Genomic DNA, 17,360 nt, shown 5'->3' with positions numbered 1-17,360 from the left:
ATATACATCTCATACATCCCTCATGATTCATTCCTAGATAGATCAAGTTTATAGTCAACTGTTAAATGACTAGAGGATGAAAGAATTTTTTTTTTTCCCTGAGTGGGAGTTGATCCCTGCATTAATTTTGAATTCGTGATTATAAAATTACACGACAATAATTTTATTATGGCCCCAAAGCTTCCTTTTTTAAAATTAAAACTATATGATATTGAAAAAAATAATTTTAAGTTAATTTCTCTTACACATTTACCATTGTATTTTTGTGTCTGTGTTTTTATCTAGTTTTAAATTTAATCGGATCGTATTTGTGGAGCAATGTCTAATATCAGTGTGATTAAGTAAGGGATTAACATACAAACGTTTACCAACTTCAAGAGTATTTTGTCGATTATACTCTAAAAAAAAGACATATCCAATTTATTTTACATTGAAGTCTCTATGGATCAACATCTAGCCTCTTCTCCATTTCTAAAACACACAAAAATAATTTAATTGTTCAGTTTTTCGTCATCTTCCTTCACACGGTCACCAACTGAAGATCCTCCATTCTCCTTTGGCTCTTCACTTTCTCTATAAACGCCTCAATCTTCTCCTGGAACTCATCTCTCTCCTCAACATCGTTCTCCACCCTCATCTTTCCTTCCTCTTCATTTTCCACTTCAACCAACTCAAAAGAAACAGCAACATGACTCTGCTTCTCATTGCCACAATCAATTAAATCTCCACTCTCCTTCTCATCAATCTCCACTCTCACCTTTCCTTCCTCCTCTTCATTTTCCACTTCAACTAACTCAACAGAAACAGCCACATGACTCTTCTTCTCATTTCCACTATCAAAAGCTGCATCAATCTTCGTTGGCTCCTCCTCTTCCACGACGCTCTGTTTTATGACAACAAAAAGGATCAAGTTGCAGAATAAAAAGACGACCTTCCTGTCGATGGAAGAGAAGTAAATGTAGGAGGAAATGAAAAGGAGAAGGATCGAAAGAAGGAGGAAGAGGGATTGAATGAAGTTTCTGCCGCCCATGGCAACAAGAACGAGGTGAGTGTGGAGAAGAATTGTGGCTTGGGCTCTTCTCACTTTATAGGATTTATTTATGCGAAGGCTGTAATGAGAGCATCCATCATTTCATGTGACGTAGCTGAGAAGTTGCTTTCACAGACACGGTGAGAAGATGACTCCCAAGTCAAGTCTTCACTATCCGCTTCTGGACATGAGAATTGAACTATTCCAAGTCAATGGCGACTAATGATCTGGGTTTGGCAAGTGTTTTGAATGCTGAGGCCATGGAGATTGAATCAGTCCAACTCATCGTGTCTCGGTCTTCTTGTGTGAACCAGCACATGGAAGAAAAAAATCAACACAAGGACAATTGATGATTTATCTGCAGTACAAGTGTGTTCAGTCTGTCATAGCTAAATTGTAATCTCATGTTACCCAAAAATACAAAACTAGGAAGAGCTCGAGGCTTTTCACACCAAGATCAAGAAAATTATTCAGTATCGATCCCAGGGATTACTAAAGCAGACCAACCTTTCTTTTCCTCACCTTGCCAGGGACTTGTAGAGTGTCACAGTGACATACTTGGAGAGAAATCTATGAGTTTTCGCTAGTGCCACCACAGGCTGACCACTACTGCTCTTTTGGATGTAGAGATGGTTTAGAACCACATGGGGAAGCCTTGCAAGGGAGGAAGGGCAATCAACGGAGGCCGGTGCGTCGAGAAGAGTGCCTTGGAGCTGCGGAGGTAGAAGTGGAGGCTCTTTGCTGAAGTCCTCCGAAACAAGGGGCTGGTTGTTGTAGCTTGACTCTGGTGACTGAGGTGTTTCAAGGCCAGCAATCCCTCCTAAGTTCTCTGGAACAAACGGCTGCAGCGGAAAAGAGATGTTATCAATAAAGATTATACTAGATACGGTAGGATCCAAGATTAATAAAACCGTTGTGAAATGAAAACGTCATTAATTAATTTAACTTGGTAAACACATCAAATTGCGCATACTATGTCTCTTGGAACCATGTATCTATACATAAATGGTAAAGAAGGCAATGTCTATACAGATTTCCTCCATGGAATTTGTATCAAAGTTTATGGCACAACTTAATTCGCAAGGATCGCTAGTTAGATTTTACCTAACTGTAAGACTAGAAACCTGCCAGGGGCATATCCATCATAATGGTTAGAATTATTGGCATTCTAAGATAAGGAAATCTCACAAATTATCATAATCACACATGAGACAGTTTGTAGTGGACTCTAAGCTTAGTTTTAAAAATATAATTAAAAGAAAGTTGTGCCTCTTAAAACAAGATATGACTTTACCAATTTAAAGTACCAGAAAAGAGTTTTCCAGGGTTTCTAAATTCAGACATCGTTTTAATAGATTAACTAAAAAGACCAGAAAGCTACCTTCAAGTCCAAAATGTTGTGGACATTCCCCATATAGTCATTCATCCATGGCACGTCCGGTGCATACTTCCATTCTCCATCGACAATGAATCTGTACTGGTAGAAGCCTGAAGGAAGAACCATCATGACTGTAAAATCCTTGCCAGACATTTGCAATGGTTTCCTGCAATAGAAAAAATTTTCTCATCTTGTTCAAACTATTATCAACATAAGAGGAAGTACTTTCTTTGTTTAAAATATATTGTTCACAGTACTTTGTCTTCCAATTATCCCACGATCCTTCCACAAAAACTTCATTGCCTCCATGGTTCCAGTTGATCATTGTTGGAATCCCCTGTTCATCGAGGACATCATCATACATTCTAGAATTTGACATTCCTTGATTGCTTTGCATCTCCTCTTGTCTTTGCAGTGGAGTAACTGGGATCTGAAGAAAAAGCTATTGGTGATTGTCAAATCCAGCATGACTTTTATATAAATAAACTTAATCGAACAGTAACTTCTAAGTTTCACGCATCAGAATCCTCAAAATTATTTAAAACTCAAACTCAGTACTAAAGAAGTCACTTCTTGGCCGGACTTTAGAATAAACTTGGCAACCATAGAGAATGCATATATTATGACTGGGCCCCTAGAAATCTCATCAGGAAAATTTTTGGAATAGCTTTTCCCGGTTCACTTCATAATGGTAATCTTCAAAGGTCTCTAGTTGGAGCAAACTGACACAAGTTAAACCATCCATGTATATCAAAGTATAACTGCAATATTATGAAACTTACATGCCTCACTTAGAAGAGTATATAAATATGAGCGAAGAAAAAAGTTGCATAAAAAGGGACATTACGAGAATCACATATTGATGATAGAATTCACACATATTATTAATGATAGCATATGGTATATATAAATACCATTACAAGTGAAAATAGGAAAATACATATATTAGGAAAACAATAAATATTTCCTAATAATAATTATTTTCTAATAACTAGGAAATAAATAACTATTTTCTAATAATAATTATTTCTTAATAATTAGGAAATAAATAACTATTTACATATAATAATTATTTCCTAATATCACCATCTTGGAAGAGCAAGGGAGCAGACCCATGTGAGAAACACTCTCAAAATCACCAATTATAACCCATGCCTTCCTTGTATGAGTATAAAAATCCAACCTAGTTCCTATCCAACCTACTCTTGCATATTTATGAAGATGTATGAGTCCTTGCTAAGACATTGTAGTTCGACCCTACAATGCATTCCTTTCTCGAAACAATCTAACGTTAGAATAATAGTTTGATGAATCCATACTCGAGCAAACTGAAATTGTAATCCAACCCTACAATGCATTCCTTTCTTGAAACAATCTAACGTTAGGATTGTTGGAAACCAAACAATCTGTAGCCGGAGATATATAGGGTATTTAGCTGAATTTAAAATTACACCGAATTCAAATTCAACTTACAATTGAGATGACCTGAGCTGATAATCTCAGGCTGCCAGCAGGGGCTGGTTTTGAGCAAATCGTCCGAGCAGCAAGTCAGGTCAGCAGCTCGGGTCGGCGGGTCGGCAGCTCAGCCGAACAGCAGGTCAGGATGGCAGCTCAGCCGAACAGCAGGTCAGGCCGGCAGCTCAGCCGAACAGCGGGTCAGGTGGATTGATCGAGGCCTGCGAGTTCGCAGTTTCCTTGGAACAGATTCGCCCCCACCTCCGGCTGTGCTTCGAGGCCTATTCGGGAGGTCTGTTTCCCAGGATACAACGATCTGACCGTGGACTCCACCAAGCACTGGTGGTCACAGCGAACTGAGTGGCACCCGATCACTATCACGGGCGCTCTGCCGAGCAAGAGTTACACGACAGAGGGGAACGAGGAGGAGGACCTTTGCTTTGTTGCTCTCTCTTATTTTCTGCCTGTGATCACAGCCTCCTTATATAGGAGCTCAGATCAACGGCAGTGTTAATGACCTTAATGGTCATTATTAGCCGAGCAGCGAAACGACCACCATTTCACTCATTATTATTCGGCCGGTTTTATTCTGCATTAATCTCAAATTAATGTATCCGTTTTACATCAACAAAAAGTTCAACGTGGCAAAATGTTGGTTGTTCTGCTTGGGCAAATTTTTGCCCCGACCGGTCCGACATTCGTGTGCGCAGGTCGCGCTCGCGCACGAGTCAACTTGGTTCAATGCAATCCGTGCTCTCCCCATGCATTTGTTCACATCCTCAATGCATGTGAATCAATATAAACCAACAAACTTGCCTTGAAACTTCCAATGTGGGACTAAAGTCCCATTCACAATGGAGCTTATTCTCTTCCACCTCTTCTCCATTCATACTTATTCAACAATCCCCCACATGAATGGAGATATGGTATGTGATAGCATTCAGCAGTTGAGTCAAGTATAGGATAAGTAGGGTTTACCCTTTGAGCCTTCCCTTGTGAAGATCTGGTTGCTTACTGGCTGATAGTAGACATGATGTCCTTGAACTATACTGCCGTCTGTGTAAGCAGTGACAAGTCTCACCCAAGACTCTCCCTGATACAACTCAGTTCTCATGAGTGTGTTCGTTCTTGGCCATGAACACGCTTGATTCTGTGAGAAGCTCTAAGAATTGTGCCTCCAATTCTCTTCGAAGCGGCCCCACTTCTTTCTCATATAGGTGATCCCTCAAGAGTTACCATCTACTCTTTTTGATCATTAAAAGCTCATTAGCTTATCCTGCTCTAGTCATTGTTTCAATGGACTACCCCCCACAGTGTGTCTAGTCAGTGCAGATTAATTGTCCCTTTGAACCTAGTTTTTGGGATCTCCAGTCAGCATAGGTTGGGTGTCCTCTGCACTGATCGCTGACAACGGCATCAAGCCCATTCCCTGTGATGAGCTTGCAACTAACTCTCGATTTAACCCTTTGATTAGCAGATCCGCTAGGTTATCCTTTGACTTCACATAGTCAACAGTGATAACTCCAGTTGAGAGTAGTTGTCTAATGGTATTGTGTCTACGACGTATATGTCTAGACTTACCATTATACAGATGGCTCTGTGCCCGACCGATTGCTGATTGACTATCGCAATATATGCAAATCGCCGGCACCGGTTTCACCCATCGTGGAATATCTTCTATGAATTGCCGTAGCCACTCAGCCTCTTCACCGCACTTGTCAAGAGCTACAAACTCAGATTCCATCGTGGATCTGGTTATTACGGTTTGCTTAGAAGATTTCCAGGAAATGGCTGCACCTGCTAGAGTGAAGACATACCCACTCGTAGACTTAGAGTCTTTTATATCGGATATCCAACTTGCATCGCTGTATCCTTCGATTACAGCAGGATATCTCGTATAGTGCAGTCCATATTCACGAGTATACCTCAAGTACCTTAGTACTCTTGTTATCCCTTTCCAGTGCTCAACACCGGGATTACTCGTATATCTACTCAGTTTGCTTACTGCGTAGGCTAAGTCTAGTCGAGTACAACTCATCAAATACATCAGACTTCCAATCACTCGAGAGTACTCTATCTGCGAGATACTTTCACCTCGATTTTTCGATAGATGTTGACTCGTATCTATCGGCGTTCGTGCCAACGCAATTGGTGAATTTTTCAAGAATTTTGTCCACGTAATGGGATGACTAAGATCAAGTCCTTCTGTCGTTCTAAGAATTTTGATTCCCAGAATCACATCAGCTAGGCCCATGTCTTTCATGTCAAATCTTGAGTTCAACATATCTTTTGTGGATTTGATTATCTTATCATTACTCCCAATGATAAGTATGTCATCTACATAGAGGCACAAGATGACATAGTCACTCTCTGTGGCTCTCATGTAGACACATTTATCACATTCATTGATCTTGAATCCACATTCCTTCATGGCATTATCGAATTTCTCATGCCACTGCTTTGGCGTTTGTTTCAAGCCATATAATGACTTCACCATCTACATACCTTGTTTTTACGTCTCGACATAGAAAACCCCTCAGGTTGGTCCATGTAGATTTCTCTTTTAAATCTCTATTTAGAAAAAGCGATCTTTACATCCATTTGATATATCTCCAAATTTTATAGAGAGGTGATAGCCAACGATACTCTGATGGAGGTTATTCTTGATATCAGAGAATAATTATCAAAGTAATCAAGGTCTTCTTATTGTCGATAATCTTTAATTATCAATCTAGCCTTCTACTTATTAATCGTGTCATCTGAGTTCCTTTTCTTCTTGAAAATCCACTTATAACCAAGTGGCTTATTTCTATGAGGAAGAATCACATGTTCTCAGGTGTGATTTTGCACGATAGAGTCAATTTCAGAGACAATTGCCTCTTTCTATTGAGGTCCCTTAGAATAGCATATTGTTTCTGAATAACTTTGGGGATCATATTCCATCATAAAAATGATAAAATCCTTTCTGAAGGATTTTTTTCACTTGAGCTCTTTTGCTTTGTCTGAGCTCAACCTTAATAGATTCATCAGCTTCTTCTTTTCTTCCGTTTTGAGGAGTTAGCTTCCTCTTAGGTCTTATACGGAAACACATGTTCAAAGGACGAGACATTTCTCGATTCAATAATCAAGTTCTTGTGTATCTCCGATATTTATGACTTACACACAAGGAATCGATAAGCACTATTGTTATGTGCATATCCAATAAATATGCAATCAACGTCTTTGGTCTATCTTAATTCTTTTGGATCGTGCACCAACACTTTGGCAAGACACCCCACATTCAGAATATTTGTAGGACGGTTGTCTTCCATTCCACAACTCATAAGGGCTCTTATCTATTTTCTTCCGAGGCACCTTATTTAAAGGTAATTAGTTAACACAACTTCCCCACATGAACTCTGCAATCGAGCTTAATAGAAGAGCGTTCATCATCTCCTAAGAGTTCGATTCTTCGAGCTAACAACACCAAGAATAAGGAGCTGTTTTGTGTATGATCTTATGTTTAGCACACAACTCAGTGAACGGTGATACATATTTATCGATTCGATCACTTTGAACCACCTTAATCTTTTTATTCAGTTGGTTTTCAACTTCATTCGTATAGCGCATAAATTTTTCTATAGCTTCATACTTACTTTTGAGAAAATACACATAACAGTATTCAGTATTATCATCTACAAAAGTGATGAAGTACCTATTCCCACCATTGTCGGTGTACCTTTTAGGTCGCACACGTCGATGTAAATTAAGTCGAGTGGTTCGCCGCTTCTTTCAACATGTTAAAGAGATGACCTTGTTATTTTCGCTCTAACACAAATCTCACACTTGTGTTTTGGGCCAAGGTGGAATGTGGTATGCTTTGCATGTTTATTAATCTACGCAATACATCGTAGTTAACATGTCCTAGTCTACCATGCCACAAACACGAAGACTCAAGCATATAAGTGGAAAAGCTTTCAGTTTTATTTATCTTGGGCCTAATGGCCATTACATCGAGCTTAAACAACCCATCGATACATAACCTCTTCCTACAAACATCTATTTTTGGACAATACAACTCTGTCCGACTCAAAAACAATGCATGAGCTTAATTGTGATCCTATTAGGACACTAGATTCTTCGGATTTTGGGTGATCTTTTTGTAAAGTGGAGGTTGAAAAGCTTTTCCATTGTCTTGTTAATTAGTGTTGAACATAGAGGGTAGGATAGTGAAAGGTCTTTTCTTCAAGTTGTGGAGCGGCTCCATCAATCCATTTACATATTATATTCTTGTTTATTTTTGTGTTTCGACTATTCTAGCGTGTGAGACAAAGGTTGTACCATTTGGTTCGTGATAGAGGTGGTCTTACTTTTTCTACACATTAGATTTGTAGGTGTTGTATGTGTTTAAGATGAGAATTTCTTTCAACTTTGTTCGGGTGTCTTGGAGAGAACCATTGTTTTTTTTCGAGCTTTGTCCGTGCTCGACCACGTTGGCTTTAACAGTAGCTGGAGAGAACAATTTTCTCTCGAACTCTTGTTGTCTTCTTCGATGCGAAGTCGAACGATGAGTTCCTCCACATTCATCTCCTTCCGCCAGGCTTGTGTAGTTCTCAAGTCCTTCCACTGGGAGGCGCTTCTCGATGATAGCGACCACTGGAAGGTTTCACCTGAACCATCCCTTCGAGTGGATCTCATACAAGATCACCAAGCTCCGGACTGACCGATCACCGCCTTGAGTCAACCATCTGTAGTCCGAGAATCGCCCACGATGAACTTCTTTGTCCCTGCCCTCCGCCTTGTATTTCTTGTCCAGGGACTTCCTTAGCCGTACTCTTCATGCTATACACAACATACAATGAGTCGGCAATGCATTGAGGATGTAGTTTCGGCAAAGGAACTCTGAATGAGTCCATGCCTCACCGCATCGATGGTTTGCGACGATCCTCGCGCTGGGAGGTCCTCGTCAAGAACCGAGTCGATTGAGTGTGGTCGGTGAAGAGCATCTTCGCCACCTCTTGAAGTTCACCCATCGAACTTCGCCTTTCCCATAACCGATTGTCAGCCCAAGGAGGGGGCCTGAATGTGTTGAGTCTGTTGCACCTCCTTAGTTCCGTGGTCATCTCAATAGAATCGAAGTCTGCTTCAAGATTGTTGGAACCAAACAATCTGAGCCAGAGATATATAGGGTATTTAGCTGAATTTAAAATTACACCAAATTCAAATTCACAGCAGCTCGGATCGGCAGACCAGCTCGGCGGGTTGGCAGCTCAGCCGAACAGCAGGTCAGGCCGGCAGCTCAGCCGAACAGCGGGTCAGGACGGCAGCTCAGTGCGAACAGCAAGTCAGGTCAGCAGCACAGTAGCTCAGCCGAACAGCGGGTCAGGTGGATTGATCGAGGCCTGCGAGTTCGCAGTTTCTTTGAAACAGATTCGCCTCCACCTTCGGCTGTGCTTCGAGGCCTATTCGAGAGGTCTGTTTCCCAGGATACAACGATCTGACCGTGAACTCCACCAAGCACTGGTGGTCACGGCGAATTGAGTGGCACCCGATCACTATCACGGGCGCTTTGCTTTGTTGCTCTCTCTTATTTTCTGTCTGTGATCACAGCCTCCTTATATGTCATTACTAGCCGCGCAGCTGCATTAATCTCGAATTAATGTATCCGTTTTACAGCAACAAAAAGTTCAACGTGGCAAAATGTTGGTTGCTCTGCTTGGGCAAATTTTTGGCATTCGTGTGCGCAGGTCGCGCTTGAGTCAACTTGGTTCAATGGAATCCGGGCCCTGAATTTGCACCCCCCCTGCGCACCCACGCGTGAGAGAGAGTCTCTCCCCATGCATTTGTTCACATCCTCAATGCATGTGAATCAATATAAACCAACAAACTTGCCTTGAAACTTCCAATGTGGGACTAAAGTCCCATTCACAATGGAGCTTCTTCTCTTTCACCTCTTCTCCATTCACACTTATTCAACAAGGATAATAGTTTGATGAATCCATACTTGAGCAAACTGCCAATTTTTTTTCATTCAGATTCACTTATATGAGTTTAACAAATCCTAAATAAGTAAAAAATTGCAGTTTGCTCAAGTAACAAACCAAGCACAGAACACGAGAAATTGATTAACGCCAAAAGATCCAATGCTAGTTCATATCTAAACCCCAGAAATGGAATTAAAGCTTAGAAGCTTCATAATGAGCTACTACGAATACTGACTGCATACACAGTTAAGTGAAACCTAGAGTGTAAACAAGAATCCATTAATACGGATAATTTCGTAGTTTCAAAAGATGCAAACGAACAAATCAAAGACAGAGAGGAGAAGAGGGAGGTAGAAGAAAGAGAACCTGGGGAGAGAAGAGGAGAGGCGACTGCGATGCACGTTTAGGGCTTTGCGGCGGGCTCTGCCCCATCAGATCGTCTGACCCTGCTGGGGAGCGCGAGCTTCCACCCTCTCCACTTTCTCTGAAGCTACTTACATTCCCCATTTCAAATATCAAAAGTACGATCCCAGACGCTTCAATATTTGGATTAAAAAAAAAAAATTAGGGCTTCGCGCCCCAAACACCACCTCCTTCAATCAACCTCAACATCGGCACCGAATACTTCAACTCTTTATAGAGCGAAACCACCAAAGGCTGATCGCGGAGCAAAGCTGAGCTCTCCCATCTCAAATTTCTAAGCTCTAAAGTTGAAGTCACTGCGGAAATCAACAAAAAAGAAGCATCTGCCAAAAAGCAAAACGCAAACGCTTCAAATCCTCCCAGAGAAATAGTGCCAGAGCGAAAAGGACTGGGAATATGGACAAAAAAAGGGGGGAAAGCGGAATACCTCTCGTTTCTCGGCACGGAGAAAGGAGAGGCGATGCCGCCCGCCGCAAGCCACCATTTTGATCGCCCACAGAGCGCCGTCGGAATCGAATCCGTCATTTCGAGTTTCCACGATTAATGCAGCTTTCATTCCCATGTCTCCTCCAATGAGCTTGGAGATTCCCTATCTTGTGAGACGTTGAAAAAATAATTAAACGACGGCATTGGAAACCAACAAAAACCCTGCAATTAATTACAAATAGAGGGTGGCCCGCCGCCGGGCGTTTGGTTTGCAAGGCGCGTTGTCGTTCGACGCGTGTCCATTACTCGGCTCGGCACAGCGACTGCTGACGTGACGCTGAAGTTGACGTGAGCCGGAGAGGATGAGATGGGCCCCGGCCTTGACAGACCAACCTGCGACGTAAACCATCCTCCTGGCTCGGCCTTGACTGATATAATTTATTTTTAATTTAATTCGATGGCCCTTCATAGCTCAGTTATTTATTTTATTATTAATTTTTTAAAACAACGAGATTATTAGGATGGTAAATTAGTCAAGTCAAAATTATAATTAAGTCAGATTTGTCTTTTTATAATTTAGAGTTTAGAATTTCGACGAGAAGATTAGGATTAGTAGTGAAAAGGGAAAGTTGGTGGGTCGAATATTCGTATGGGTTGTTGGGCCGAAAAGATAGGTAAGCTATTGCACAGTTGTATAAATTTTTTATAAATTACAAAGCGCCATTGCAAAATTATTTCTTTGTAACACTTTAAATAATAATAATATAATATAAGTTAACTGTAAAAATAATAATAATTAATCATTTTTATTAAAAAAAAGTCAAAAAAAACTGAAAATTAATAATAATAATAATAACAACAAGTAAAAACAATCTGCATTCAAACCAGAGGATGAAAACGTAAACAGAGCACAGTTATGTTAATTAAATTAATTAGGTTTAGGAGAACTATCGATCGAAGACATCGAAGAAGACAACACGGGAACCCAAAAATTGACTCGGCGGCTGCTCCGGCGCTAGCGTAGCTTCTCCTCCTCTCCTTCGGCCGAACTCCTCCTCTTCTAACCAGCCACGTTGAGGACTCTGTATCGGATGCAGCATACGACGGAGCTCTGTCTCAACCACTAAAAGGAAATTCTAATTCCTCCGCTTCTGATCAATATTCAGAGCATCCATAGTGGGAGCTCCAAAGCTCTCTCCTATAATGGGAGGGAGCTTTTCCCCATTATCAAGAAGCAGTTCAGTCTGTATGAAACCGCTTCTTCATCATTTTTTAAATTTTTTTAATTAGACATTATTTTTAAATTAAGAAAAAAAATATATGATTTAGAGATTTAAGAAATATGGGATCATGAAGTTTCTATTAGCAATTTATAAATTTAAATTTTATAAAAATTTAATGGTGTATAACGTAAAATATGGAAGAGAAATAGAAATTATATATAGTGAAAAGTGTGGGGACCATGAAAAAATTGTTGAGAGATTTTTTTGATAGTGGAAAGAGATATGAGATTTTTAATTTTTGATGTGACCAGACGTGAACTCTCAATGAACTTTAACCACTATGAATGCCCTCATACTTATGCAGAAAAAAAATTATGAATATCAGTAACACGATTGATTGATTGATCAGTCTATATATATATATATATATATATATATATATATATATATATATATATACACTACTGATCTCCTGCGCGACGCGTACAGTGCACGACTACGCGCAAGAGATCCTTTGTTTTTTTAATTTTTTTTTTGTTTTTTTTAATATTTTAAATTTAAAAAATCAATTAAAAATTTAACATTTCCTTATATAAATTCTTAATTAATACATTAATATATCCCCTTAACATATTACAATACTCAACAAATACTTAAATTAATTTTATTTTAATTTTTTTTTAAAACCAAACACTATAATCTAATTGGGAAGTCTGAACCCCAGTAAAATCTAAAAAAAAAAAATAGCTTTGATACTATAACTCAAAGCCTGAACCCTAGAGGTAAAATCTGAAAAAAAAAAAAAATGGCTTTGATACTATAACCCAAAGCCCGAACCCTAAATAATTTTGATACTATAACCCAAAGTCTAAACCCTAGAGGTAAAATCTAAAAAAAAATAACTTTGATTCTATAACCCAAAGCCTGAACCCTAAAAATAAAATTTTAAAAAAATATTTTAATTATTTTTTTAATTCAAAAATTAAAAACAAATAATTTAAAAAAAAACAAATAAAAAAAAATTAAAACCAGTTGAATCCTGCGCACGCATAGTCGTGCACTGTATGGGGTGCAGGATATCAACAGTATATATATATATATATAAATTATGTTCTCTCCCACTAAGTTATCTAAATATCATTCGACTTCTTTTTTTTTTCTTTATGTTGGTTGATTTCTTATTTGATGGACAAACTAATAAATATGGAATCTTAGATTTCGTTATTGCTTGGTTGACATCATCGAATTCTTCATCTTTGTGGCCTCGACCACGTTGCCTACTTTCCACGGGAAACGGCCGACAAAGGGATGAGCGAGGGGGCGGATGCAGTCCCTGGGGACGCACTGCACCGGCACCTGGGGGTCATCGAGGCGAACAATGAACTGGCACGAATTGAAAGAGAGGAGATCGCCGCGGCGCCATGAATACGGCGGCATGGGGCGGTCGTCGGCGTCTTGGAACATGACCTCCACTCTGCTACGCTTCCTCAACCTCGTCGCCATGTCGTCGATGGATGGAATGGAATTACAGAATGAAGATTGAAGAACGAGTATTGGTTGATTGCGGAACAAGTTTGATTAATTCGTGCATTCAGTGAGAGTGAGCTACTTAAATAGTTTTAAATTACTTGAAATTGTCTACATTTTCTTAACGGATTAATTCAATCGCGCGCTAAATTTTAAAGGCTGCCGCCATCTTTTTCAGTATCTTATGCTAATACTAGTGTGTATAATTTGATCGCGCTAATAATCTAATCTAGAAAATTATTTATTTATTTATTTATTTAATAAAAATAAATATATTACTAAATAAAATTATTTATTTTATTTATTATTATAATAATATTTTTTTAAAAAAACGAGATAATTAAGATAAGGGGAAACTAGTAGAGCCAAATAATAAATGAACTTGATTTTCCAACAATGTTTAATAGTGGTTTGTAATTGTCTTACAAAAACAAACTGAAAAAAGAAAAAGAAATAGAAAAAGTCATGATAATCTGCACGCAAGCAGGCGGATGAGCATGGAAAAAAAAATTAAAAGAATCAAAATAACGGAGACTTCGAACTATCGACGGAAGACAATGGGGAATCATCCATGGAAGACGATGATGAATCGCTGGAGTCGTAATCCGTCGAAGAAGCGGGGGAAGGCAGCGAGACAGTGATTCGTCGTAAGCGCTGCCGGGCTCCTCCTCCTCCTCCTCGGTTGATCTCCTCCTTTTCCGGCCGGTGGTGTTGCAGGACTCTCTGTCGTCGCACGCTGGAGCTTTGCCGCCGCCGACACCGTAAGGAAAATCTTCCTCCGTCTCCAATCGATACTCGTAATTCTGCATAAAAAAAATAATAAATAAATATATATAATAATTAATCAAAGAACCATTATATATATATATATATAAAGAAGAAATTAATTGCAGGTAGGTAGCATGCGTGCGTATGTACCGTAAACTTATCGATGATCGACCAGTTCTGTTCTTGAGTCCATTGCTTCCTCAGCCGGATCTTGGAAGGGCGAGCTCGGATCTCCCTCATTGAGTTCAAGGGCCAAACGCTAATGATCCGATTATCACCATTAATCATTATGTCGACGACGTTGGCCGGCCACCACGCGTAGTCCTCGAATACCTCGACCATGTCGCCGGCTCTCCACGGGAAACGGCCGACGAAGGGGCGAGGGCGAGGGCGGATCCAGTCCCTCGGCACGAACTGCAGCCCCATCTTGGAGTCATCGTACTTGACGATGAAATGGCGGGAATTCATGACGGTGAGGAGAACGGCGCAGTGCCATGAGTAGGGAGGAATCCAGCGTGAACTGTTTCGCTGCATCACCTCCACTCTGCTCCACTTCTTCAAACTCGTCGCCATGTCGATCGATCGCCGATGGAATCGAAGGGAATGAATGAGGATTAAAGATTAATGACGATTGATTGATTGATTACGGGACAAGTTTGATTCGTGCAGGTCCTTAAATAGTTAATTTCAATCCCTAACTGTTCAGTTCTACACTTTCTTAACAGATTAATTAATTTCAATCGCGCTAAATTTCAAAGATTGCCGCCATTTTTTCATTATGATAATCCACTGTGTATAATCTAATTTATAATCACCGTTATTAATTCAATCAAACTCAATTTTGACCATTTCTGACGGTATAAAATTAATATTTGTAGTTTTATGAGTAATTTAATATTCCAAATAATATTTATTGAAATATTAATTTACAAACAATTTAATAATCTAATCTAGTACTAATATATTTGCTCATATAGAAATATTAATTCAATGGAGTTTAGATATTACACAAATAGCGGTAATTATTACAAATTCGTAGCTATTTAAAAATCTAGTAAGAAAATCATAAAAACCATCCAAGTTTTTATATTGTACGGTCATACATTAGTCAAATCTTTCGATTTATATTATTAGTCTTCTAAGTTATAAAATGATGATTGAATGGTTGACTGGAGTCGACTTTTTCCTTCCGGGTGAGACCTCTTGCTATCCTCTGTACACGCCAATAATCTAATAGAGAGTTAGTGATAAAAAATTAAGGAAGGGGATCCTTTACAATCCCCTTCAACGCCTAAGTTAATCCAGTCTTGGACGAAGGAATGAGAAACAATATTAAAAAGGTTTTCGCGCGAGAATGAAGTTCATGTGATGTAAGAGTTTGTTAGTTTATTGTGTAATGAGTATTTGAGGAATCTTTTATCTATTTATAGATGTACCTTTTTTATTGTTTATGACTTAGGACTTTGATGAAGTCGTTACAGAAATATGTGTTGGTATATGTTGCACTAATAATCTAATTTTGATGTATGACAAATAGGTTACAGTTAGATGTGATGTTTGTCTAACCTATTTATCAAGTGTATAGGAGTTGAATGATTTGAAGGACCTAACACCAGACTGAAATCCAACTAGGTCCGCAAGACCCGATAACTGGTGCGAAGTCCAGATAGGTCTACGGGACTCAATATCCGACGAGAAGTTCGGTTGGGTTCGCGGGACCTGACAACCGACCGAAGTCCAGTTGGGTCTGCAGACCTAACAACTAGTGGGAAGACCTGGTGGGTCAAAGACAAGTCAAGTGACTGTAGTTGATAAGTAGAGGTAAGCAACTGGATGATAGATCCAATGAGAACGTGTTCCCTGTTGAGGGAAATATAGGTGTCGGTCCATCTTAGGTCCATTTGGGAAATCTAAGTTGAGATTTTGACTAGATCCTGATCTCAAGGAGACAAGATCTAATTACTACTACTATTTATTAGGTTGTGCTAACTTTGTTTTGCAGGGTAAATATATTTTCTATTGTTTGGACTAACCTTTTTGCATGGAAGAAGTTGTTGAAGAAAAGGAAAGTCTGTGCGCTCGGACTAGGTTCACCCAGGCGAATGCTGTGTGCTCCCAGGTGGTTCGAGCACCCAGAGTCGGTCCAAGCGCCCAAACTAAAAAATTCATCCAAAAGCTGATGTGGAGCACGTCGGCTAGTCGAGCCACGTGGTCCAGGTGCCCAGAGGGGTTCCAGGCAACTGGAATGGGCCTATATAAAGCCCTTAGACCAGGAGCTTCAGAACAACAACTGCTACGACTTTCACTCTTGCTCGGTGCTCCGAAAAAGCTCCTGCGACGCTGTGACGCTCCACCGACAACTGGTGATCAAGATTTTCTTACTTTCTCTGTTGTCAGTAACATTGTTTGTTAATTCTTGTACTTAACTTTTATAATCGTCCAAGCTATTGGTGGATTGCCCAACGAAAGTACTCGACGAGTGCGGGCCTTGGAGTAAGAGTCATCGAAGGCTTTGAACCAAGTAAAACTTGGCTTTGTTAGCATTGTCTTTTATTCTTCCGCTGCGTACCTGCTTTTAGTTGCGTTTTTTTTACAAACGCTATTCACCCCCCTCTAGCTTTTTTTTCCTATTCTATAAGTGGTATCAGAGTAGATATCGCTATGAATTGATACAACCACCAATCAGATAAGGGATGACTTTTAATTTCTTTCCTTTTTCTTTCGATTTTTGAACTTTTTCAATATAATCAAACTGGTATAATTACCTCTTTGGGAAAAAAATTTCATTGCAAACTACTCTCAATTGGTACAACACCAATCGAGTCTTAATATCTTTTTTCTTCTCCCACACTACTAATCCAAGACCTAGTCTTGGGACTTCTCTCCTTTTCTTTTTTGTGTTCAAGGTTCATGGCCCCAAAAAGAGGGATATAGCACCTTTCGAATTCGACCAACGGTTCAGCGTCACCAAAGGATACAAGGCCCCAATCAACCATAACACCAGAATTCTAATGGACCCAGAAAATTAGAATCCGGAGATAAAGAAAAAGGCTTAGATTAACTTCAAGGCCCTCAACACAATCCAGTACGGGTTAACGAATGAAGAACTGAACCACGTCGGCTCACACGAAAATACGAAGGCGTCATGAGACAAACTCATAGAACTA

General features: G+C 39.7%; 1 protein-coding gene across 4 annotated transcripts; it reads right to left on the bottom strand.

The window, feature by feature from the left end:
• Positions 1-1,348: 1,348 nt before the first annotated feature.
• On the bottom strand, positions 1,349-10,850 carry LOC121972191 (SNF1-related protein kinase regulatory subunit beta-2-like). 4 transcript variants are annotated; one of them, XM_042523878.1, is made up of 6 exons: positions 10,677-10,850; positions 10,193-10,572; positions 2,666-2,850; positions 2,412-2,574; positions 1,538-1,872; positions 1,349-1,388 (listed from the first exon to the last, which is right to left on the bottom strand). In XM_042523878.1, exons 2-5 carry the CDS (start codon positions 10,331-10,333, stop codon positions 1,549-1,551), a joined length of 813 nt encoding a protein of 270 aa, XP_042379812.1. In that variant the 5' UTR covers positions 10,334-10,572; positions 10,677-10,850; the 3' UTR covers positions 1,349-1,388; positions 1,538-1,548. The 4 variants fall into 4 exon arrangements, with proteins under 4 accessions (XP_042379812.1, XP_042379813.1, XP_042379811.1 ...); XM_042523879.1 differs by having other exon boundaries at positions 1,553-1,872; XM_042523877.1 differs by having other exon boundaries at positions 1,349-1,872.
• Between the last annotated feature and the right edge of the window lie 6,510 nt (positions 10,851-17,360).

The sequence above is a fragment of the Zingiber officinale genome, chromosome 4A (assembly GCF_018446385.1).
Source record: "Zingiber officinale cultivar Zhangliang chromosome 4A, Zo_v1.1, whole genome shotgun sequence".
NCBI lineage: Eukaryota > Viridiplantae > Streptophyta > Magnoliopsida > Zingiberales > Zingiberaceae > Zingiber > Zingiber officinale.
This window is presented reverse-complemented; position numbering and strand designations above follow the sequence as displayed.

Coding starts and splice junctions, on each gene's coding strand:
- LOC121972191 (XM_042523877.1), bottom strand. CDS start 10,333: ATGGGGAATGTAAGTAGCTTCAGAGAAAGTGGAGAGGGTGGAAGCTCG. Junction 2,575..2,665: donor TGGGATAATTGGAAGACAAA/GTACTGTGAACA, acceptor TTTCTATTGCAG/GAAACCATTGCAAATGTCTG. Junction 1,873..2,411: donor ACAACATTTTGGACTTGAAG/GTAGCTTTCTGG, acceptor TTTCCGCTGCAG/CCGTTTGTTCCAGAGAACTT.